The 24,387-nt window shown below is 44.7% G+C and overlaps 1 protein-coding gene across 5 annotated transcripts in view; it reads left to right on the top strand.

Annotated features, from left to right (window-relative positions):
• Positions 1–5,240: 5,240 nt before the first annotated feature.
• The window catches only part of LOC102461694 (Y+L amino acid transporter 2-like), a 36,957-nt gene continuing 17,810 nt past the window's right edge, over positions 5,241–24,387 (top strand). Inside the window, exons 1-4 of one of the 5 annotated variants that reach the window (XM_006114332.4) lie at positions 5,241–5,439; positions 12,296–12,378; positions 16,938–17,458; positions 23,610–23,735. In XM_006114332.4, coding sequence (XP_006114394.1) covers positions 16,954–17,458; positions 23,610–23,735 — 631 coding nt within the window. In that variant the 5' untranslated portion in view covers positions 5,241–5,439; positions 12,296–12,378; positions 16,938–16,953. Of the gene's footprint in view, positions 5,440–6,129; positions 6,269–12,295; positions 12,379–13,647; positions 13,782–16,937; positions 17,459–23,609; positions 23,736–24,387 lie in introns of those variants that run through there. The other 4 variants (XM_075920424.1, XM_075920426.1, XM_075920425.1 and 1 more) reach the window with 4 other exon arrangements.

The following is a 24,387-nucleotide window of genomic DNA, read 5'->3' as shown; positions in this document are numbered from 1 at the left end:
TCAGGCTCACAAGGCACGTGCTGCACCTCACAGTGCAGTACTTCCAGACTGCCTGCATGTTGCTCCAACAGGACCAGGATCAGCATTTGCAGAAAAAGCCCCAGCGTAAACCACAAGCCCTACCCACCCAAGTCCTGGCACTCCTGCTGCAGTTTTTGGTGGCAGGAGATGAGCTCAGACTGGTGGGACCACATTATCCTGCAGGGATGAGACGTGTGAGGTGGAATGAGGAGGCAGCAGCCAGTCAGGCAACCATGTCTACCAGCCAGAATCTGCTTCTCATCCTGGAGCTGGTTTTCCCCTGGGATGTCTCCCAGGCTTTGGATGAATCCGGGGAAGGTACTTCAGGTGAGTTCTATAACTTTCCCTATATATATATATATGGGGGCAAACAAAGGGATACGAGGGACTGTGCACTCCTCTGTTGGCCTACTCAGCCTGGGGAGGCCGCACAATAGCCTATGCACATGGGTGCATGTGGAATGCCAGTCCAAAGCACTCAACTCCATGATGCTCTCACACAGGAACCCCTTGGTCCTTCTCACAAGGTTCCGGCAGAGGCCTGACTTATTCTGGCCACTGTGATGTCACACCTTCCCATGACAAGCCACCTCAAAGATTCTGGAGTCATGGAACCACACAGCAGTGCCGGACCCAGTGTGTGCAGGATACAGAAGGAAGCCAAGCCACTATGCCCCCTTTATCTCCTCCCCTCAGCCTACAGGTTCCTGGTCTGGCTGCCACCTTCCCATGCCTACTTGTCCCCAGGCTGTGGGTATAGCAATGCTCTCCCGGGATGTCTTGCCTCTGCTGGAAAGTGACCACTATCTAGGCATAATATGTCCTTGCTTGAAGCACATCATCATAGTTTGAACTGAGAACTTAGGAGACACCAAAGAGATTAGGGCTAGACTTCATAGACAGTGGCTCCCGTGATGACTGCCCTGGTAACTTTTCTTCACAGCTGGGCCTGCTGTGAGCTTGGTGCATCCCCCACCTCCTCCACCATCTACCAGACCTCACACGTGGAACGAGGTATACCGGTAGTTCGAATTAGAGAGCCTAATTCGAACTACCTACTCCGTGCTGCAGGAACGGAGTCCACACTAAGGGGGATTTAAAAATGGCGGTGCCCGGCAAGATGCAAATGAAGCCTGGGATATTTAAATCCCGGGCTTCATTTGCAACTTCGAATGCCTAGATTAGCCACCCTAGTTCGAACTAGGGTGGCATCGTAGACATACCCAGGGTTAGGCTAAAAGGGATTAAAAACAAAGGTGATGTCATGCTAGGAGTCTACTACAGGCCACCTACCCAGGTGGAAGAAGTGGATGAGGCTTTTTTTAAACAACTAACAAAATCATCCAAAGCCCGAGATTTGGTGGTGATAGGGGACTTCAACTATCCAGATATATGTTGGGAAAATAACACTGTGGGGCACAGACTATCCAATAAGTTCTTGGACAGCATTGGAGACAACTTTTTATTTCAGAAGGTTGAAAAAGCTACCAAAGGGGAAGCTGTTCTAGATTTGATCCTAACAAATAGGGAGGAACTTGCAAGTGGAAGGCAGCTTGGATGAAAGTGATCATGAAATCATAGAGTTCACAATTCTAAGGAAGGGTAGAAGGGAAAACAGCAAAATAGAGACAATGGATTTCGGGAAGGTGGATTTTGGTAAGCTCAGAGAGCTGATAGGTAAGGTCCCATGGGAATCAAGACTGAGGGGAAAAACAACTGAGGAGAGTTTGCAGTTTTTCAAAGGGACATTGTTATGGGCCCAAAAGCAAGCTATTCCGATGTGTCAGAAAGATAGAAAATATGGCAAAAGACCACCTTGGCTTAACCACGAGATCTTGCATTATCTAAATATAAAAAAGGAGTCATATAAGAAATGGAAAGTAGGACAAATTACAAAGGATGAATATAGGCAAATAGCACAGGAATGCAGGGGCAAGATTAGAAAGGCAAAGGCACGGAATGAGCTCAAACTAGCTACCGGAATAAAAGGAAACAAGAAGACTTTTTATAAATACATTAGAAGCAAGAGGAAGACCAAGGAGAGGGTAGGCCCACTGGTCAGTGAGGAGGGAGAAACAGTAACAGGAAACTTGGAAATGGCAGAGATGCTCAATGACTTCTTTGTTTCGGTCTTCACCGAGAAGTCTGTAGGAATGCCTAACATAGTGAATGCTAGTGGGAAGGGGGTAGTTTTAGAAGGTAAAATAAAAAAAAGAACAAGTAAAAAATCACCTCGAAAAGTTAGATGCCTGCAAGTCACCAGGGCCTGATGAAATGCCTCCTAGAATACTCAAGGAGCTGTAGAGGAGGTATCTGAGCCTCTAGCTATCATCATTCGAAAATCATAGGAGACAGGAGAGATTCCTGAGAACTTGAAAATGGCAAATATAGTGCCCATCTATAAAAAGGGAAATAAGAACAACCCAGGAAACTACAGAGCAGTTAGTTTAAATTCTGTGCCAGGGAAGATAATGGAGCAAGTAATTAAGGAAATCATCTGTAAACACTTGGGCTACATCTACACTGGCCCCTTTTCCGGAAGGGGCATGTAAATTTCATGAGTCGTAGTAGGGAAATGCGCGGGGGATTTAAATATCCCCCGCGGCATTTAAATAAAAATGTCCGTCGCTTTTTTCCGGCTTTTAAAAAAGCCGGAAAAGAGCGTCTACACTGGCCCCGATCCTCCGGAAAAAGCGCCCTTCAAAGTACTTTGAAGTAGGAATAAGAGCCTCCGGAAAAGGGCGCTTTTTCCGGAGGATCGGGGCCAGTGTAGACGCTCTTTTCCGGCTTTTTTAAAAGCCGGAAAAAAGCGGCGGACATTTTTATTTAAATGCTGCGGGGGATATTTAAATCCCCCGCGCATTTCCCTACTACGACTCATGAAATTTACATGCCCCTTCCGGAAAAGGGGCCAGTGTAGACGAGCCCTTGGAAAGTGGCAAGGTGATAGGGAACAGCCAGCATGGATTTGTAAAGAACAAATCATGTCAAACCAATCTGATAGCTTTCTTTAATAGGATAACGAGTCTTGTGGATAAGGGAGAAGTGGTGGATGTGGTATGCCTAGACTTTAGTAAGGTGTTTGATACGGTCTCTCATGATATTGTGCAAATTCCATCTGTGAAGATATTTAAGCATAAGTTAGATAAATGTCTATCAGGGATGGTCTAGACTCGTGGTCACCAACAGGTCGATCGCGATCTACTGGTCGATCGCAAGGCCTCGACCAGTCACTCACGAAGCGTCCTGTCTGCCTCGCCCCCATTTCCCTCCCACCCCCGAGAAGCCCCATTACTTACCTCCAGTGAAAATGGAGGAAGTGTCAGCTTCCTGGGGATGAACAGAAGTCCCGCAGCTTAGCGCCACTTCCGGAGATTCCAGAAGTGCGCTAGCTGCTCTGCCAGAGGGAGCATCAGCTCCCTGCACCACACAGGAGGGGTGAGTCAGTCCCGGGGGAGGCGCGTAGGGGGTTTCCCGGTGCACGCGGAGGGGGTCGGCCCCGGGGCAGGTGTGTGCGCGGGGCTTCCCTGTGTGGAGAGTTGGGGGGGTCAGCCCCCTGGGCAGGCGTGCGTGCGGGGCTTCCCTGCGCAGGGGGGGGTTTGGCGCTGGGGCAAGCGTGCGCGGGGTTTCCCTGCGTCGGGGGGGTTGGTGCCGGGGCAAGTGCACGCAGGGTTTCCCTGCGTTGGGGGGCCGGCCCCCTGGGCAGGTGTGCATGCGGGGCTTCCCTGCGCGGGGAGGGGGTTGTCACTGGGGCAAGCGTGCGCGGGGTTTCCCTGCGTCAGGGGTTGGTGCTGGGGCAAGCGCGCGCGGGGTTTCCCTGCATTGGGGGGTCAGCCCCCTGGGCAGGTGCGTGCGCGGGGTCAGCCCCAGGGCAGGCGCGCGTTGGTTTCCCTGGGGGAGGGCAGGGGGAGAGAATCCTGTGAGAAGGCAGATGCAGGGGACTCTCTGCCTCCACTGGCACCGCACTCCCCACTCCCCTGTCCCCAGCCACAGAACTCTGTCCCCAGCTACAGAACGCTGTCCCCACTCCCGGAACTCTGTCCTCACTCCCCTGGCCTCAGCCACAGAACTCTGTCCCCACTCCTGTCCCCACTCCCCGAACTCTGTCCCCACTCTCCTGTCCCCAGCTACAGAACTCTGTCCCCATTCCCGTCCCCACTCCCCGAACTCTGTCCCCATTGGCACCCTACCCCCGGCAGCAGAACTCTGTTCCCACAAAATGTATAATTATAAATGCTTCATTTTAGATTTAAATAGCATCAATAAAAAACAGACCATTTATTTCATAACTATAAACACGTGATTTTAATTTTATGTATCGAATAATTTAAAAATAAACTGTTTACCAGAGTGTGTAAGTAAGGGCTGGGGATAGCAAGTGATGGACAGGAGGGGAATAGAGAGGGTGGGGCTTCAAGGAAGGGGCGGGGCGGTAGATTTTTGCCTGTTCTGAGATTTAAAAAGTGATCTTGGGTGTAAAAAGGTTGGAGACCACTGGTCTAGACAGTACTTGGTCCTGCCATGAGGGCAGGGGACTGGACTCGATGACCTCTTGAGGTCCCTTCCAGTCCTAGTATTCTATGATAACCACAGATCTGTGTGACTGCAAAGAGATGGCAGCCAGCTAACCTTGTGCAATCCAAGCATTAAACACACACATTCCTAACTAAACTTAGAAAATTTAAATAAATACCTGCAATCCATGGGCAAAAACAGCTTGAGGAGTGTTTAATGAAAATGCTTTTTAATTTGCTTGTTCCATTTAATAATGTTTTTAAAAAACAGCCATTACTACTTTACATCGGGTACAGACTCTCAATCCTGAATAGTCCTTTCTTTAAGAAACATGTCCAATGTATAATAAATATTTTTACAAGATGGTATTTGAAAAGTAACAAATAGCAGCAACACCAGATTTGTTCTCTATGCTTTTTGTTTTGCAATTAATTTTTAACTTTTTTATGGTGTTGCAACTTACTGTACAGTGACATTTTAATACTGTGTTGCAACTTGTTTTCTTTGAGACTGTGCTCAGAAAGAGAAAAACATCCATGATAAATATATTTTTATCCTCCTACTAGTATTCCTATTAGGTCCCATTGTCAGATGTCTTGACACAGTCCAGTAGCAAAAGACGCTCAATCTGCTTGATCAGCTCTTTCCAGATGCCCTTTGATTTATGAGAGCAAACTCTTGTACTCACACTGACTTCTTGGTTTACAAGTACTGCAGAAAACAAGAGTGCTAAATTAGTGGTCTTGCATTCATTAACATACTGTTCCGCTCTCCAGAAGTTATTTCCCTTTTTTGGCTGCTTTGACTTGATATTGTACTTTGCTTCATCCTGACCTTTGCTTTCCAAGAGCACTTTATAAAGAGGACACTCAATAATTTCACAAGACAAATCCAAGCAGCTTGGTAAGTCCTTTCTTGCTTTACTTATTTTTAAATCTTAGTTGAAACAAAAGCCTATGTAGTTAAAATAAGATTTACACAGATTGCCAGTATGCTTTTCAAGTAAAGAATAACTGTGTTATAAATTGTTGTGAGATAATTTTCTGATGCAGAAAAGAAACAGGATAGCTAAATATAAATAAATGCACTTGGAGGAAAGAGAGATCTGTTGTTCTCATTTAACCAGCTGTCTTGTACTAGTCAAAAAAGAATTTGGAAAATAAGCAGACAGTCTCTGCTCTCCCTCCCGCTGCACAGGAAACAGAAGTTTGTGCCTGTGTCTTCCATACGCTGTCCTGAAAACAGACTTCCTACAAAATCTTATTATAAAAAGGCTCACATCATGATCATTGCAGTGAATGAGAAAAGATTACCTTAGTTTTGAAAATATTAACTTGTCACCTGGGACACTATCTTTGATTTCAGAGTCACTGTGGATAAAATAAACAAACATCCATTGGTCTTGACAAACACGCCTTTCTAAGATAAGCAATAGATCTTACGGTTCACTAATATACTTGGGTTATTTGGAGCTATTTCACAGAAGCCTCAGATCCTCTTTTTTGGTAACTGCTGCTGGTTTTAATATTCTTACTAAAAATAGCAGCTGACAGCCAAGCTAAAAGGAACCCCTGAGAGACAGAGAGAGGATTATGTATATCCATTTCTCTTACCACGCCTAATGAACCAGCTGTTTGCTTATTAGAAACAGAAGGAAGGAAGTTAAGGGATCAATATTCAGTTCCTTAAGTGACAGCAGCCTTTCTCCTTACAGGAAGCAGCACGTTAACTGGTAAGCTTCTACTTTCTTTTTAACTCCACTCTGAAATTTGGAGTACGGTAGTTTCTCCCTTTATTTCATCCATAGTGACATGCTTATGGTGGTAATGATAAATTGGGATTGAGTGCATCTGTAATGTAAGAACCCACAAACATTTTGAGCACAGTAAAGAAGGAAAACACTAAACATTATTTTGCTCCATATTTTTAAAAACAGAGTAAGATCCACAATCTCTGGTGCTGGTAAATTCCTGTGGAATAATTATGTATTCTCTGCATAGGAAAGTTTTGCTTCACAGCAAAGTGTTTTGTTCCTGTTACTTCTTCACAAGGCATAATCTTGTTTTGTTCGACTAGCCACTTCTTGCACTGGAACATGTTCAACGTGATCATGTCATAAGTGCTCCATTTAGAATCTGCTGTAGTTCATGCTCCGCGTCAGTGGTCTGATGTTTGATCCAGGCAGAAGGATTTCCAAAGTCACCGTGGTGACTCTCGACTCATCTGTTGTTCATATGCCCAACAAAGCATATCCATATAAATGTGTGTGCCTTAAAGATGCATTGCTATTTTTTCAATCATTGTCTCTCCTGTAAATATGGTGTTACTATTTTGATTGCTTTAGGACATGATGGAATGGATTACAGCTTTTAAAACTGCTTTTTGAACTTGCATTTGTTACTGATAATTACTGCGGAAATGTGACAATATCATTTTTAAATGGTATTTGTCTTCTTTGGAGCCTCATTTTATATGTGAAACTAGAAGGCTTTTGTTTACGCTGGAGAGACTAGTTTATGTGTGTTAGTGTAACGGCATGACTCATCACAGTGGCTGTTCTAGGAATTAGCTCTCTGGGACCCGTGCACCTTCCTCAAATGGTGTCTTGCTCACCATTATTTCTCCTCTAGACCCACCCCACTCTCCAAACTGTGGCCTCCTTTTCTGGGCACGGCCTTCCAGGTGTGCCTCATTCCACTTTCTCCCCACATGCAGGGGACTGGCAGTCCATAGCCCTTTCACTCTCCTCAGCAGCCAACTGCAGTCTAAGGTCTAGCTCCTTGCCTATGGGTACACTCTTCATTGTCAAGGGAGGGATCCAAGCCCATCTGCTACTCTGGATCCTAACCCAAGAACCCTATAGTCAGCAGCCACCTACTGCCTGTTCTCCATCCTACTACCTATTTTCCTTGGGCCAATTCTGCCACAGTCCTAGCACTCTCAGCCATTGCAGCAAGGTCTCAGTCTGGTAGTGGCCATCCAAAAGCTCAGTCTCATACTCTGCTGCCTCTGCCCAGTACTGCATTGTCTATGGCCCCACCCCAGGCACCCAGTCCTTCTCCCCTGCCTTCCAGGGAGAGATTCTCCTCTGCTCTGCTGAACAGCCCTTTTAAAATGGCCCTCCCTGCCCTCATTGGCTGCTCTAACAAGCCTCCTCTGTTTTGGCTGTCTCAATAAGTCCTCTTCCCATTGGCTGGGATTCTGAGCAGCTTCTCCGATGAATCTTCCAAATTCACATCCTGGCCCTTCCAAATAACTTCTTTCCTCTCCCTCAGCTCCTCCATTGCCTCTGAAATCTCCCCCCTCACCAAAGTCTTTGCACTTCTTCAGGTGTGGGTGAGAAATATGGTTCTGTATTGCAGTTTGAATGAATTATTATTCAGACATTTTAAAAAAAATCTGCAGGATTTTGCAGAATCTGAAAATATTGTGTGCAAATTTTTTATTTTTTGAGGCAGAATTCCCCCCAAGACTAACACACCCAAGCATCTTCTACCTCTAAAAAATTAAATCCATGTTAAGTTCCAAATGTCTTTCTATATAGTGAAGTCTGTGCAATATTGACAACAAAGAAAACCATGAAATCCCTTTGATGGTATGTGGTGTTCTATCTAGGAAGATAAATTGAGTCTGATCAGTTGACTTCAATATTTATTATTAAAGAGTGACCAAGTGCTTGGATTTCCTGGAAATAGAATGTACTGGAATGGGTTGCCTAGAGAGGTAGTGGAATCTCCATCCCTAGAAGCTTTTAAATCTTGGCTTGACAAAGCCCTGGCTGGGATGATTTAGTTAGGGTTGGTCCTGCTTTGGGCAGGGGGCTGGAGTCAATGACCTCCTGAGGATTCTATGATTCCTCTGACCATGTGACAAAAGAAAATCTGGTCAGTGCCCTGAGAAGATAAATATTTAAATAGTTGGATAATACTCAACATACTGAGAGACCCAGAGAAAGGTTCTGACTTCGGGTTTTTTAGTACTTGCTGTTATGGTCTCTCAGGTTGTGCCCACGCTTGGCCCATATGTTCCCTGGGCAAACCCCCAATTGTGTGATAGCCTCTTCTCAGGGAGTCCACTCTCTTCCATGGGGTCTACCCCTCTGCCTCTCAAAGCCTTCAGCATACCTGTCTCTGCTGTGGGCCCCCTCTGGGAATTCCCTCACTCTGGACCTCCGGGGCCCCCACTCCCAGAGGGAATAGTGCAACCCTGTTCTCCAGACCAGAGCGACTCTCAGCCAGCATAATACAGGAGGTTTTATTGAGCTTTGAACACAGCAAAGGAACCTTCTTCATGCCTGTAGGCCTGGCCTCCCTCAGCTCCGCACATCTGAGTCTCCCCTGCAGCCAGATGGGCTCTGCCTGCTCTCTTTCTGTCCAGTTCAGAAACCCCCTACTTCCAGATGAGCCTCCAATATCCTTCTCCAGCAGCCCTACTCCAGTTCTTTGTCTTCTGTCCAGGTAAACAGGGTTGCCTGAGTCACTCTCTTCTCCGCCTCTCCAGCTGGTGAGGTCACTGAGGCCTTTTCTCTGTCGCCCATTGTTCTCCCATTGGCCAGAATTGGCTGTGCCATCTGAGCTGGGTCTCCATGTCACCAGGCCACCAGTCACAAGGATCTCCAATTTTGTGCTGTTCCCTGTAATAACAAACTCCCGCTCCGCTCCCCTCGTTAGGCCAATAACATCCAGGGACACTAAGTGCCTCCCCTCTGCATGCAGCCTCTTTGAACTCCCCACAGCTCCCCCACTTTGTCACACTTGCTCTTTCCCACCTTTCATATAATGGGTCAGAAATTGCATGGGAAACAGAAAAAGTGAATGTTTAACAGGAATTTTAATGTGCCTGGTACATTGAACCATGAAAGGAATTCCAGTCATCCAAAGTGGAATTTGATATAAAGATAAAGAGTGAGAGAAGAGGGCAAAGCATAAGGTGAGAGGACTGACTGTTGAGGAAAGCAGTAGGTTGTCATAGAGATGCATAAAGTAGTCACACTTAAGCACATTCTCATTTACTCGTTGAGAACTGTACTTCAGCATTTCCAAAGCATTTGTATGCTTAAGGGAATGCCTAAGGGAGGAGAAAAAGTGAGGTAATATTTATTTTTCTATGGCAGCTCGACACTTTAAATATAATTGGAATACTCATTAACTTGAAGAGGAAATTCTCTGCAGGATCAGACCAGAGGCTGTGTGCAGCTTGACCTGCTGCTCACAAACATGGAAGAGCTAATAGGGGAAGTAGAAGTGGGTGAGAACCTGGGAAGCAGTGATCATGAGATGGTAGATTTCAGGATCCTGACCAAAGGAAGAAAAGAGAGTAGTAAAATACACACCTTGAACTTGGAAGAGGGGAAGGTGATCAAGAATAGTCAGCATGGATTCATGAAGGGCAAGTCATGACCAAGCTGATTAGCTTCTATGATGACTGGCTCTGTTGATATGGGGAAGTCAGTGGATGTGATATACCTTGACTTTAGCAAGGCTTTTTATACGGTCTCCCACAACATTCTTGCCAGCAAGTTAAGGGAATGTGGATTGGATAAATGGACAGTAAGATGGACGGTAAGATGGATAGAAAGCTGGCTGGAAGGTCGGGCCCAGCAGGTAGTGATCAACGGCTCGATGTCAGGATGGTGGTCGGTTTCTAGTGGAGTGCCCCAAGGATCGGTTGTGGGACCGGTTTTGTTCAACATCTTTATTAATGACCTGGATGAGGGGATGGATTGCACCCTCAGCAAGTTTGCAGATGATACTAAGCTAGGGGGAGAGGTAGACATGTCTCATCTTGACAAAGCCCTGGCTGCTTTGATTTAATTGGGATTGGTCCTGCCTTTGGCAGGGGGCTGGACTTGATGGCCTTCTAAGGTCTCTTCCAGCTCTATGATTCTAGGAATACACTCTGCCAAAAATGGATTGAAAATACACCCTGTAAGTAACCAGAAATAATGAAGAATGCAGAGACCTAGTCACTAGGGCTATGACTAGACTACAGAGTTTTGTTCTGTTTTTTCAAAAAAGTGGCCTTTTTTAAAAAAAAAACTTCACTTGCATCTAGATTGCTGCCGCATTCTTTCAAAGTTAAATCTAAAGAATGCGGCAGTTTTTACAACTGGTAAACCTCATTTTACAAGGAAGAATGCCTTTTTTTCAAAAGAGCTCTTTTGAAGAAAGGCATCCTTGAACGCAAACAAGGCTTTTTCAAAAGAGAGCAACCAGATTGCCTGGGTGCTCTCTTTCGAAAAAGCGGATCGTTTTTTTGAAAAAAGTGGTGGCTGTCTAGACGATTTATTTTGAAAGAAGCTCTTAGTCTAGACATACCCTAGGAGACTGGCTCCTTTCAGTGAAGAGGTCCTGCTCCTATGTGCCAGAACAGGAGCACCCACTTTTAAAAGGTTGTGGCAATACTTAGGGCTATAAAGGATCAGAAAGAATGAAATGGGAAAGTCCTACAGAAGGCTGGAGGGACATCCCTGTGGGAAAGGCTGACATGCATCAAAAGAGTTGGAAGCTGGAAGGCCAGAGCCAAGGACTAGAGAGGACTGAAGACAGGGGAGCAGTGAAGGAGCTTACCTACTGATGTCGCTATGCAGGAGACCTGCAGCCCAACGTATAGAAAGGGCCCAGGGCAGTGATAGGTGCTCTCCTGGTGTGGATTAATGCCCAGTAGAAAGTCTAGAGGGATCCTGTTGGGAAGAGCAGGATTGAACTCCATTTGGATGGGCTGGAGTGACATTCCTGGCAGAAGGTCAGGATGAGAGCACAGGGGTGACTGAAAATGCCAGTGCATGGGATGTGCTAAGTTGATGGTCTACATGCCATGGGATTTTAAGAACTATATATATGCATGAGGAGTGAAGAGGTTGTCACATTCTGGGGTGCAGTCCAGACTAGTGACAGGTTGTGTTACTACCTGCCCTGAAACTTTGGGCACTTCACAGCAGCAACGCAACACATCTCCCAACCTGGGCTGCCTATGCACAGCCCAACAGTATGCAAGCCATACCCTGAGTCTGCGTACAGTTCATAGGTGCAGGAAGTAAGAATGTGGAGGGATGGGGTGTGTGCTGCAGCACCCTAGGTTTTGTGCCGAGAGTATTGGTCCTGTCTCCTGTCGCCAGTGGCTGAGCCGCCAGACCTGTTGCTGCCCAAGAATTCCACTGCCAGCTTCGGTTTCCCCTCAGACAGTGGCTCTGGCAGTTCCAGTAGCAGGCTCTGGGGTCCCAGCTGCTAGCCCCACATGCAGGAATCCTGGTTGCCAGTCCCTAGCTTCTGCCCTTAGCCCAGCCCCAAGACTCTGCCACTAGTCCCCAGGTCCCCTCCAGCCACTAGCCAGGGTTCCCTGTAAACTGTATGCTTGTGCAGCTTCTCAGGAAAAATTCAAATGCCAACTGTACATGTAAAATTATGTTGACTATTACTTTTTGAATTTTTAGCTAGCTGTTCTTCAAATTCCTTTTTGGCCTGCCTAATTATATTTTTATACTTCATTAGCCAAGGTTTATGCTCCTTACCACTCTCCTCACTAGGATTTAACTTCCACTTTTTAAACGATGCCTTTTTATTTCTCTCTGCTTCTTTTACTTGGTTATTAAGCCATGGTGGCACTTTTTGGTTCTCTTACTGTGTTTTTTTAATTTAAAAGTGAAAACATCTACAATTGCATATTTCAGATTTAAGTTTTGGTTCAAGTCTTTGTTTAAGGTGGTTTTTCTCACTCTCATCTTGCTGCAATATGGTGACTGATCATTTTCTTTGGGCAGGATCTCTCCCAGATGCCTAAAGATGTGGTGAAAAAGAACTTGGTTCTCTGCCCATTTCCTTTGTAGTCTAATGAGACTTTGAGGTGGGTTTTTCTGATGGTTACCCTTCAAAGTAAAGTTTATTCAAGCAGTAAAAGAAGTGACAGTCTGATGCTGAAGGAGACTCCATGCTCTCTCCCCTTATTTGTTTACTGACATGCAAATTTGCTGTGTTTCCTGCCATTTCTTCCTCTTACATGTTGAGCATCCTGTTTACTTATATGTAAATTGAGTTCAATAGGTATTCCCTTGTTTGGGACAGAACTGTTTAACAATTTTTCCTGAGGCAGGGCTGTCTAGCTGACCATGTCTGAATTCAACCTGTGCCAAAGAACATACATACACATATAATGCTGCTACTTGCATTTCACCATAATATTGACCTGTTAGTTACTAGTTTTCAAATGATCCCTTAACAGGGCATATTTTGTACAAAGATTAGTACAGTGTGTGTAGAATGAGAATACATGGGTGCTTAATATCATAGGGTTATAAATTAACTATACTTGAGAAAATTTGTTATGGATTATTTGAACTAATATTATCAGAAACCAGACCTAATTATGGTGTGTTTCTAAGATGAGAGAGCGTGTTGTGAAGTCCTTACTAAGCTATGATGGGAAGCAGGATGATAACTCCAGCTGTGGGGGTGTCCAGCACATGAAAATGAGTGGGAATTATTTATGCCTGAACAAAGGCAATCACCCCACCCCAAATTGAAGAGTACTGACACAGAGACAAATGAAGGCAGGTACAGCACAAAGAGTAAAAAAATGGCTAAATATTTGTGCCTTCACTCTTGATACTCCTCGTATAAAATAGGACATCCATTAAAAAAGTAAATGTTGTTAGCAAAGCATTTAAATATTAGTAACAGAATTAAAGTTGCCTGTGCAAACTCAGTTTGTTGCTCTTATACATATGCATTATAATATATATGATCATGTAATTAAAGACTTATTTTGTTCACAGCACCCTTGCTTCATTCAGCTCACAAGGATAAACAGAGATACCTTATCTCTGAGCTGCAGCATGTTCATGGCAGATAAATTTTGTTTCTAACTGCTAGGAAGTCTTTACACAAGATGTGCAAACTGCAGTTTTTGGAGGCTTAGGATTTGACCATGTTTTTGTGGTATTGGCAAAAGCCACATTTCCAGATACCATGGCATGCCTGCAAAATTTCAAGCCCCATCCTCCCTCTTGGGTGTGCTAGAAAGTCATTTAACAAGCCCCAAAAGTATTTCAATCTATTTATTGAAATAAAGGGTCTGGAAATGGCCAACACAAGATGGACAGGCTGTTGCTGTCTGCTGCAGGAGCTCATGGTGTGCTGCTGCCTGGAGCATGCTCATCCCCTCACCCTGAGGCAAGAGGTCACTGTGGCTAGTGAGGAGACACATGCCCCCACCATTTCTCCAGATGCTGCTGGTGCAGATGCCCATAGGTGAGGAGGAAGCGCTCTTAGCCACCCCTTTCTTTCCCTCATCCCAACTTCTCCCATCTTCTCCCCACTGTTCATGCCCCATTCCCTTCTCTCCCCCCTGCCCTATACCACTCCTCTTGCTTCCCCACTGCCTCCCCCTACCCATTTGCCCTGGGCACTCACTAGTTGTACAGCAACAGGACCCAGCACACACAGATGACCATGATTGGCACTAGGACCCAGGAGGCACATTTTGGAGCTGCCAGCCTCATCCCCGGAGTGCTATGGAGCCTCCTCCCCAACAGTGAGTGGAGCAAGTCCTGCTCAGTACCTGGAGACATTGGGGTGGGGGAACAATAGGGGTGGGGGCAGTGCCCCCAAAACTACTTACAATCAGTGTTCCCTGTAAGCTGAGCACTTGGGTGGCCACCCAGGAGAGATTCAAATGCTGCCCATCTGTTTAGCAGAGTTCCCACAGCCACCCACAGCCGCATGTTGCTCTACTAGTGATGGACAAATACATATGCCTAGGTGCACATAATAATTTATTCTGCACATGGATGGGAAAAATTAGAGGGAACATTGCTCACAACTGTCATAGGCAACTGGCCTCCCCCCAACCATGGTAACTGGTTTTTAATGTCTGGTCAGCTCAAGGGCCTTCTAATCATCAGTCAAGGACTGCAGAGTCCTACATTACTGATTTCCCCATGAGCCTGCTCCTACAATCCTCAGGCTGGCTCCCCCAAGCTTGACAGTCTCCCAATTCCCTCTACCAGGGTATGTCTAGACTACATGGCTCCATCCACGGAGTCATGTAAACTAGTCTACCCAGCATAGGCAAAGAAGCAGGGATTTAAATAATCCCCGCTTCATTAAAATAAACATGGCCTCTTCGCTGTGCCGATGATCAGCTGATCCAGCACAGCTCGGCAGTCTAGATGCGGATCTGTTGGCTGGGGAAGCCTTTGCCGACCGATCCTTTATGCCTCTTGAAACGAGGTTTACAGGATCTATCGGAAAAGGCTTCCCCAGCCGACAGATCCGCGACTAGACTGCCACGCTGTGCCAGATCAGCCGATCATCAGCACAGCGCGGCGGCCATGTTTATTTTAATGAAGCGGGGATTATTTAAATACCCGCTTCTTTGCCTATGCCGGGTAAACTAGTTTACACGGCTCTGATGGAACCACATAGTCTAGACATACCCCCAGGGAGTAACTGTGAGCTACCCTCTTTAATCTTAACACACCTCCCAGGAAATGACTGCAGCCCTGTTCTGTTTCTGTCTTATAAATACCCCACCTGTCCCTGACCAGCTGAGCCTCATGTGAAATTAAACAATTGCTGCTCCCTGACTCTTCTTCCAGATACAGCCTGGGCAGTTAATAGGGCTTCATTTACCCTCTTGGGGCCAGTATACATTTGTAGAGAGAGCTGGGGCTGCCAAAGGTTGTAGCAGTGAATTCCATTTCCTCTTTAGGAATGAAGAATTTAAACCAAATTTCTATTTATTTCAAAGTTATTTGGTGTAAATGAACACCTATGGCTGATAACTAGTTATTAATCATATAGGCGACATCTACACTGCAGGCTTCTTGTGCAAGAACTGTTTTGAGCAAAAATTCTTGGGCAAAAGGTCTTCCACAAGAGTGCATCCATACTGCCATGTGCTTTTGCACAAGAGATGTGCTTTTGCGCAAGAGCGTCCATGGCAGTGTAGACGCTCTCTTGCGGAAGAAAGCTCTGATGGCCATTTTAGCCATAGGGGTTTCTTGCGCAAGAAAATCATGTTGCCCGTCCACACTGCCTTCTTTGGAAGAGTTCTTGTGCAAGAGGGTTTATTCCTTTCCTCGTGGGGAGAGGAATAACTCTTCCAGAAGAAACCCTGTTTTCCGATGCTTTACTGTAAATTTACTTGCACAAGAATGTGCATCAGTGTAGACACCCAGCAAGTTTTTGCCCAAGAACAGCTGTTCTTGCGCAAAAAGCGTCCAGTGTATATGTAGCCATAATATAAAAATCTAACTCTTTATGGTTGTAACCGATTACTAAGATTCATGAAATAATGGAGTCTGAGAGTGAGGGGAGAGGAGAAGGAATAAATCTAAGTACTGAGCTTGTGAGCGGTGCAAGAGAATCAAAGGTAAGCCAGCTAACATGAAATGGTATGGCAAACAAGCCTTTATAGAAAGGTAGACTCCAAAATTCCTGCGGTGTTCCAAGACACTTTAGTGGTTTTTTGTTTGTTTTTATACAGAAGGTGTGTGACGTTACCAGCCAAACAAGATGTGCTATTCATTGCTGCAAGAATGTCACTTCCAGGAATAACTAAAAGCTTTCCCTTCTCAAACTTCCGTTCACCAGCAATAACCTCCCACCAGCAATAACCTAACCACCAGCAATAATCTCAGCTGTCATGTCTCTTTTCCTCACTCACCTCATTTCCCTCTTCAGCCTCTTTTCCCATTCTGCACTATGTCTGTCATGATGTTGACCTCTGGGGTTGAAATGCTTCATAACTGCCAAGTGTTTGGTTCTCACCTGCAGAGTCTTCCTTAAAGCCAGCTGACTATATGAAGCCTGCCAACACCTGTCTGTGTTTCCTCCCTTGGATATAATGGGAAAACAGGCTGTCTTTTCTACCCTTTTCCCAACTAAGTGGGATACAAGTGGGTACGGGTTGAGAGTGGCAGGGGAATGAATAGTGAAACAAAGCATTCTTTATGGGATTGATGCTACCACTCATTGCCTCTAGGAGAGGAAGGTGCTGTTAAGTGGGTGACTTTGGCTATATTAACAGTTATTGGATTTTCTTGACAGTATGATCTCACTTATTCACATACTTCCAGTGCTAAGTAATACACATTTCTGGCTTGATATAAATATATAGTAAGAGTAAACACAGCACTCATAAAAGGTTCCAGATAACCAAGGGTCAGAATTATCCAGAAAACAGATACAGCACAAGCATCTCCCTCACTTACGTGCCTATATCTTGAGAATCCTGTGGGGATGAATAAGTAATTAATTTCCATTGCCCTTTTTTGCTCCTTGCTGCCAATACAGAATGATTAGGATGGTGGAATCTGTGATGTAGGCACCTATTTGCTCTGAAATTAGACTGAGATTTTCAGTTAGTAACATATTACAAAAATGGTCTCTCATCATTTTCAGGGAATGATCATTAAAGATGACAGGCTTCTGGACCATATGCTGCAATAAAAAGCCCACATCCAAGAATGGAGCATATGAAATGGACAAAGTGGCTGAAAATGTGGAAGAAAAAATGCAGATGAAACAAGAAATTACTTTGCTTAATGGTGTTTCTTTAATAGTAGGGAACATGATTGGTTCTGGAATATTTGTATCACCCAAAGGCGTATTGATGTATTGTGGCTCCTATGGACTCTCACTATGTATTTGGGCCCTTGGAGGGGTCTTCTCATTGTTTGGAGCTTTGTGCTATGCTGAACTGGGAACATCCATTATGAAATCAGGAGCTAGCTATGCATATATACTGGAAGCTTTCGGTGAATTCATAGCCTTTATCAGACTGTGGTCTTCCTTGCTAATTATTGAACCAACAACTCAGGCTGTAATAGCAATTACATTTGCTAACTACATTGTTCAACCAATTTTTCCATCCTGTGAGCCACCCTACGAAGCAGTCAGATTGATCGCAGCTGCTTGCATCTGTAAGTAAAGTTTTGATTGTCACAAATGAATTAATGTAATGCAGGTTCTCATAAAAGCCTTGTCAGATGCCCTCAACCTTTACTTTTCTGTAAAAATGACCAATTTTTATCCAGGGCAAATTCACGGGAATGTATTCTTTCTCTTCAGGAATGAAGATTTGCGAGACAAGAGGTCAGTGGTGGGGGGGGGGAGGGGAGGGAGAGGAAGGGGAACAGAGGATTTCCATTATTTTGACTGAGATTGCTGAGATAAAAGATAACATTTTGCTATGGATCACGAGTCTGACCCAAAGTCTATAATGAAGTCCATAGAAAAATTCCTGTTGGTTTCAATGGCCTTTTAATGAGGACCCAAATGGTCACATATCCTCATATATTTCAGTAACTGTTTGTGAGTGAAATTGGTGAAGCTTTGGCATCCCTCCTTTACCCTTACCAACAACCCAAAAATCTTTAAAAAATAATAAAAACCAGAAACTCTACCCCAAGCAGAGTTTTGACCCCTAAAAAGGTGAAAGTGCTAAGCAGGTGCTCCATGAAGTCCACTGGGGACTTTACTGTTGTTATGGGTTTTAGATGAAAGGCAAATGCAGGTATATACAGACCATGATTGAGTCCAGTCCCATGCTAACCAGAGGCTCAGCTATAACAGTGATGGATGCTGATATAAAACTCTATGAACCACACACCCAGAACTGTGTATAACGTGCAGGTTTCAGGATATGCAAGAGCACAATCAATTATCCATGAGGCAAGACACAAGGCGGGTTGCTGGACCAAGGGAGGTCCCTCCCTCATGGCCCTTGCTGAATCCCTGCCCCCACCCCCAGCTAGGCCGTTAGGCCAGAGCTGCCTGGCTGCCTCCATGCCGGAGCTCCTGCCAGACCACAGATGTTGCCAGACCAGAGAGTCCCAGTTAAGGGAGGAACAACCTGTATAACTCAATATAATAGAATAGTGTAAATTGTGACTTCTGAGAAAATGTCTTTGTTATTAATCCTGCTTAATTCTTTTAACACTCCCCAGTGAGGCTGACAGGGAGTTGTCATCTGAAAAGCAAACCATTATTGAAATTGGGTTCCTCATTCATCATTCTTCAGTATTCTAAGCATCTAAGTTATTGAAAAGCATGTCCACTATAATCTGTTTTATTAGCTTAATTGTGATTTAGATAATCTCCATACATTCTGGACACGTTTATCTCTCCTCAGCTTCATTTTGGATTCTGTCTCAGTAATTTTTCTTGTAGTCCTCATGTGGAAGAGTTTCTCTGTTTTGTAATACCATTAGTTGCAGTATGCTGCTACTCACAAGCTGTAGGGTTTTTAAATATATCATTATTCTACTTATGACATCTCGGAAGAGAAAGGATATATTAACAATCTTAAATCAACTAGTAGTCCTGTGGCATCATAGAGATTAACAAAAATATATGTAGTATTATGAGCTTACATGGTCAAGACCAACCTACTGGTTTCTTTGTTTTAGCAGAGAAAGGGAGAGGGTAAAGGAAAATCCCTAACTCTTAACTTACGGTATGTCTACACAGCAAAGTTATTTCAAAATAACAGTCTTTATTTCGAAATAACTATCCTAGCGTCTAAAGAGCCATTCTGTTATTTCAAAATTAAATCAAAATAGCGAGGGGTTGGAATGTTGGTATGGAAGGGTACGGCTTGCTCAGGAAGGACAGACAGGGAAAAAAGGGAGGAGGGGTTGCCTTGTACACACTTTGACTGAAGTGGAGATGAACGTAGGAGATAGCTGTGTAGAGAGTCTCTGGATTAAGCTAAAAGGGGTAAAAAACGAGGGTGATATCATGCTAGGAGTCTACTACAGGCCACCTAGCCAGGTGGAAGAGGTGGATGAGGCCTTTTTTAAACAATTAACAAAACTATCCAAAGCCCAAGATTTGGTGGTGATGGGGGATTTCAACTATCCAGACATATGGATATAGGTGGCACTACTGATCAGGCTGTTAAAAATCTGGTTGGTGGCACAGAAGACCCAGAGCTAGGCAGGCTCCCTACTTGCCCTGACTCTGCGTGGCTTCTGAAAGTGTGTATGCCAACTCCATAGCGCTCACTGCCTGGGAACCGGGACCAGTAGAAACTGTGGGACTGATACCTGCAGACACAAGGGCTGCAGGCGGAGCCTCCTTGGCCTCCCATCCACCTAGGGGCCTCAAGGACCTAGTGGTTACTTCCTGGGAGCCTTGGTATGTGCTGCCAGGACCCCACATCCCTTCCACACACCAACCTCTGCCATTGCCCTGAGCTCCCTTCTGCATGCCACACCCCTGAACCCACAGTCTGGTGAAAGTGAATTAGGGCGGGAGAGAGGGAGAGACAGAAGGAAGAAGGATAGAGTACGTGGGGGTGGTACCTCAGAGAACAGGAGGGGCAAGGATGGAGTGGTACAGGCGTGTTAGGTTTTGTACAGTTAGAAAGCTGGCAACCTTGAGTCCAATTTCCTCATATTTACAGGCATAAAAAGGGAAAGATCATAAAGAGGGAAAGAGATTTAGGTCTAAAGATGAAGCAATTGAGAGAGATGTTTGTTTTGATAGTTGAAATATATGGACTTAGCTACAAACTCTATGTCAAAGCAAATGTTCCCTTCTAGGAATAAGGAATATTATAAGTTACCACTGTCTGCATGGTGGTTTTAGATGACAGAGAATGGTATCCTGTTTTAATGTGCACAGCATATTTGTTAATAGAGTGTGCTTTATAGAAATTACTCCGATAACAGATATGTTTAAATTTAGATGCTATCCTGACATAAAAAAAGTGTTTATCTTAGAACAATTCACTTTAAAATCTAATATTTTTTAGACCAAGAGCCTGTTACCACTGCATAACTCCAGTTGTGTACCAATGTGTAACACCACTGACTTTATTGGTAGCACAGTGGCATAAAAAGAGAAATGTCATGGTGTATCAAACCCCAAATGGGCACAGTAGTCCCATTGAAATCAGCGGGGCTACTCACAGTAACGAAGGTAAGCACAAGTGTAAGTGTGTGAAGGATCAGTCTTATATATTGGATTCTGGGGGGTGGAGGAGGAGGGAGATTGAAAAGAATCTTGTTTAAGTTGCAATGCTATTCAAAGGGCTGTAATGGCTTTCTCCCTGCTGAAAACTAAATAAAAGTGAAGTGTGGGTGAAAGGGTAAAATTCTGGAGCAAAGTGAAAGTGAGAGAGATTTTCTTCGAGAAAATTGTGTCAAAAAAGGACTGCCAAAGGCAACGGATGATGCAATCCGTGTCCCTGACCTTTCTCCAGGGCATGTAACACCTCATAGCCAGTTGCTGTTGAGGGAAGAGTCAGTTAGCCCTGCTCAGGGCCAGATTAACTCTTCTGGGGAACTGGGGCTATTACATTTTGTGGGGCCCCCTAGGCTCTATGAAAAATGAGGGGTTCAGAGAGTGGGAGATGGCTGTGGGTTGAGGCAGGAGGGTGTTTGTGGAGAGGAGTGAGGGCTTGGCCTGGAGGTGTGGGCTCCGGGGTCGGGAGACAAATGCGTTTGAGGTGCAGGAAGCGCCTCCAGGCTAGGGCCATTGTGTTGGGAATATGGGAGGAGGCTCAGGATAGGATGTTGGGGTGAGGCTATGGCATCTGGGAGGGAGTTAGGGTGCTGGAGTGGGTTCAGTACTCAGGTTCAAGGCTAGGATATGGGATGTAGGAGGGAGATGAGGTCTTAGGCTGCAGGAAGGGGCTCAGGGCTGGGGCAGAGAACTGGGATGCAGAGGTTGGGGAGGAGTTAGAATGAGGGACGTGGCTCAGGGCTCGGGTAGGGGGGGTTGAGTGCAGGGCATTTACCTGGAGCAGCTCCCCTTTGGTGGGGGGAAAGCAGGTATCTCAGCATGGCCCTCGCTGACTTGCCTTTGCCTCCAGGCACCGCTCCCCCAAGGTCCCATTGGCCAGAAATTTAAGGCAACGTGGCTTCATCCCAGCGGGGGTGGGCAGCAGCATTCAGAGCTGCCTTCCCCTACCCCCAGCCTGGCACAGCCGGATAACAGGCAGAGGCATTAACGCCTGCCAGCTCAGGGCCCCAGGCTGAGTGGGCTCCACAAAGAAACCTGGACTTTCAGCATCCTAGAGATCTTTTTGTGAGGGTTATCCCCTTAACCCAGGGTCTTGGACTGCAGCCCCAAAAGCCCCTTTCTTAATCTGGCCCTGTTCCTACTGCTCAACTCCAATCTTGCTGATTCACACTGTGTCCATTTCCCATCTCTTTGCCATTTTGCAGTTCTAGGCCTGCACCATGTGTTCTCCTGGGGGCTGGAGGTAGCACATGATAACAGAGTCCTCTTCACTGCCTGCGCTTGCAGTGCTGCTGACATGGCAATTGACAGATTGTTTTAGCAGCTCATTAGGCTGTCTGATCTTGTCTGATTAAACTGAATGGGACAGAGTCTGACAAAAATCAGTCTCATTTCTCTGAACAAAATCTGTGATCTTTAAGTAAGTAATTTTAGTTACAATCTGTCCTGAGTCAAGGACAGGAGCAAGCTAGGGAACAAAGAGTGACACAAGGAGTCACATGCTGTTCCCTGATCTGAAGAGAAAGTAAGTTATTTTAGCCCTTGTAGTGGAGCTGTTTATTCCACACACACCCTCACTCCCCCCCCCCCCCCCCCCCCGTCCCCGTCCCCGTCCCCGCCCATGCACTTACTAGCAACCTGGCCAGTAAATAGTGGCAATGGTCACCCTTCTCCACCATGCTTTCTAATGGGACTGGGAAGCTAATGGCCTGTAAATTATGATACTGTGAAATTCTGTCTCTTAGCAAGCGAGGGCAGCCCCATTGCTTGAGACATTTATACTTGGATCAACAAAGAATCGGAGGACACATTGCAGTAGAAAATCCAGCATTGACAAGATTAACTAAATGGATGATCTAATTAGTAACTGCTTCTATGCCCTCCTCACAAATAGCGTGTCTCTGATTTCTGCCTCCATCCCAGATCATTGTAGTTTGGCTATAGAGCTGAGGTCAAACTGAAGGCTTGGAGGAAGGATTGTCAGGAATGACTAAGGCAGCACAGGGGGCCAGTTCAGAGAGGCATTTCCCAAGGAGATGTGAGCACATTAGCTCTCCATCTGGAATTCTTAGGTATTGGCAGTGGAGCTTCACTTCCTGGCAACAGTTCAGATTTCAAAATTTGTTTTCATTCAAAAGCATTGTGATTACAGCCCTGATCTCAGAGACCCAACTCACTGCTTAGAATAGAGTTTTTCATCACCCATATCAAACAAGTATAGCACAGCCTTAAACCCCATTCTCTTGGATTCCAGGCCAATACCCTAGCTACCAGACTCAAGAAAGCCTCTCATTGTTCTTCTACAACCTGAACCCAGGAATGTTTGGTTTTGACAAATCAGCATATTTAGGTGAAAATGTTCCGTCCAGCTCCATGTGCTAGCAATAAAGTGAGGACCCAGAAAAGGAAATTGACCTTGCAACTTAGAAGGAGACTTGGGTGATCTGGGATCAATCCCAATTATGCTACAGACTTTCCTTTGTGATTTTGAAAAGGCAACATCATCTCTGTGTCTCGATTTTCCTGTGCAAAATATATGTTTCTTGTATTCTTTCTATGTTTAAACTGTAAACTCTTTAAGTCAGACAACGTCTCAGATCCTATCAAAATGGAGCATTATTCTCCATTGTGGATTTTAGGCACTACTGTAATCCAAATAAATAAAAATAATAATCCTGCATGCTTTATGTGAGTAGCCCCACTGTGATCAATGAGATGACTCAAATAAGGTAAACAGTGGTTGATCCTAAAGTCAAAATTCAAAATCCAATGATTTCCCAGTGATTCCAATGAAGAATTTCATGCTTCTTCTCCTAATTCATCTTTTTTCCTGCTTATTACCAGGAAATGGCAGATTCCATTCAGTAAGTCAGATTTATTTCTTTTTAAAAAATAAAAATAAAAAATAAAACCTGCCTCTTAAAAATTAACATGATAAAAACTGTTAATTTTTCAGAATAAATGTTTATTGCTTTCAGTAATGATCTATGTCATTTTGAAATGCAGAAAGAGGTTTTCTGTACTTGTAATTTTCATTTTATTTCTTGAAAGGTGCTTTCTTAAATTGAATACCTATCTCATTTGTATTTCTTTTCTCAACAGGCACCTTAACTTTTATTAACTGTGTCAATGTGAAGTGGGGAACAAGAGTACAAGATCTGTTCACATATGCAAAAGTTATGGCCCTTATCCTGATTATATCAGTGGGTCTTTATAAAATTAGTAAAGGTAAGAATACATTGCATTTTACATATTTTTTTTAAAAACTGAACAACGTCTGACAATAAAAATCTTCACTAAGGCCACGTCTAGACTATGCAGAAGATCAACGCTGTGACAGTCAATCTTCTGGCATTCCGTTTAATGGATTTAGTAAAGACCCATCAATGCCAGAATTCCTTCTCCTTGCGAGGAATATGGGAACAGTGGGGATGCAACAGTAAGTTGCAGGGAGGATGAAGGAAATTCAGAGAAGTTTATGAACAGGTCAGCACTCTTTCACTCAGCAGTTACTTTACAGGGAACAATTATATTTTCCCTAACTTCAGCATTCATAAGATAGTCCAATATGTTTCTTTTTTATATTACATTATGAATGTCTGTTATTCTGAAAACATGATGTTTTTAAAAGGGAAGCTTTTTCCTGCCCTGGCACTTTGATCTTCCTCAGCCTCTTAATAATATGTTGAAGACAGAGGTGTCTCTCTTTGTCAGCACAGACCCCCTGTAGGTCTCTCTCAATGGATCATGTGATTGGCATGTAGATGGGTCATATGATTTAGTCGCTGGTATGAGATTTTGCTACAAAGGTGAAGGATTAGTAACTGCAAACCTTGTGCTATTGGTCTCCATAGCTTACTGCTTGTGTGTAACCCATAAA

The sequence above is a fragment of the Pelodiscus sinensis genome, chromosome 2, assembly GCF_049634645.1.
Source record: "Pelodiscus sinensis isolate JC-2024 chromosome 2, ASM4963464v1, whole genome shotgun sequence".
NCBI classification, from domain to species: Eukaryota; Metazoa; Chordata; order Testudines; family Trionychidae; genus Pelodiscus; species Pelodiscus sinensis.
Note: the sequence above shows the minus strand (reverse complement) of the source record. Positions and strands in the feature narration are given on the sequence as shown.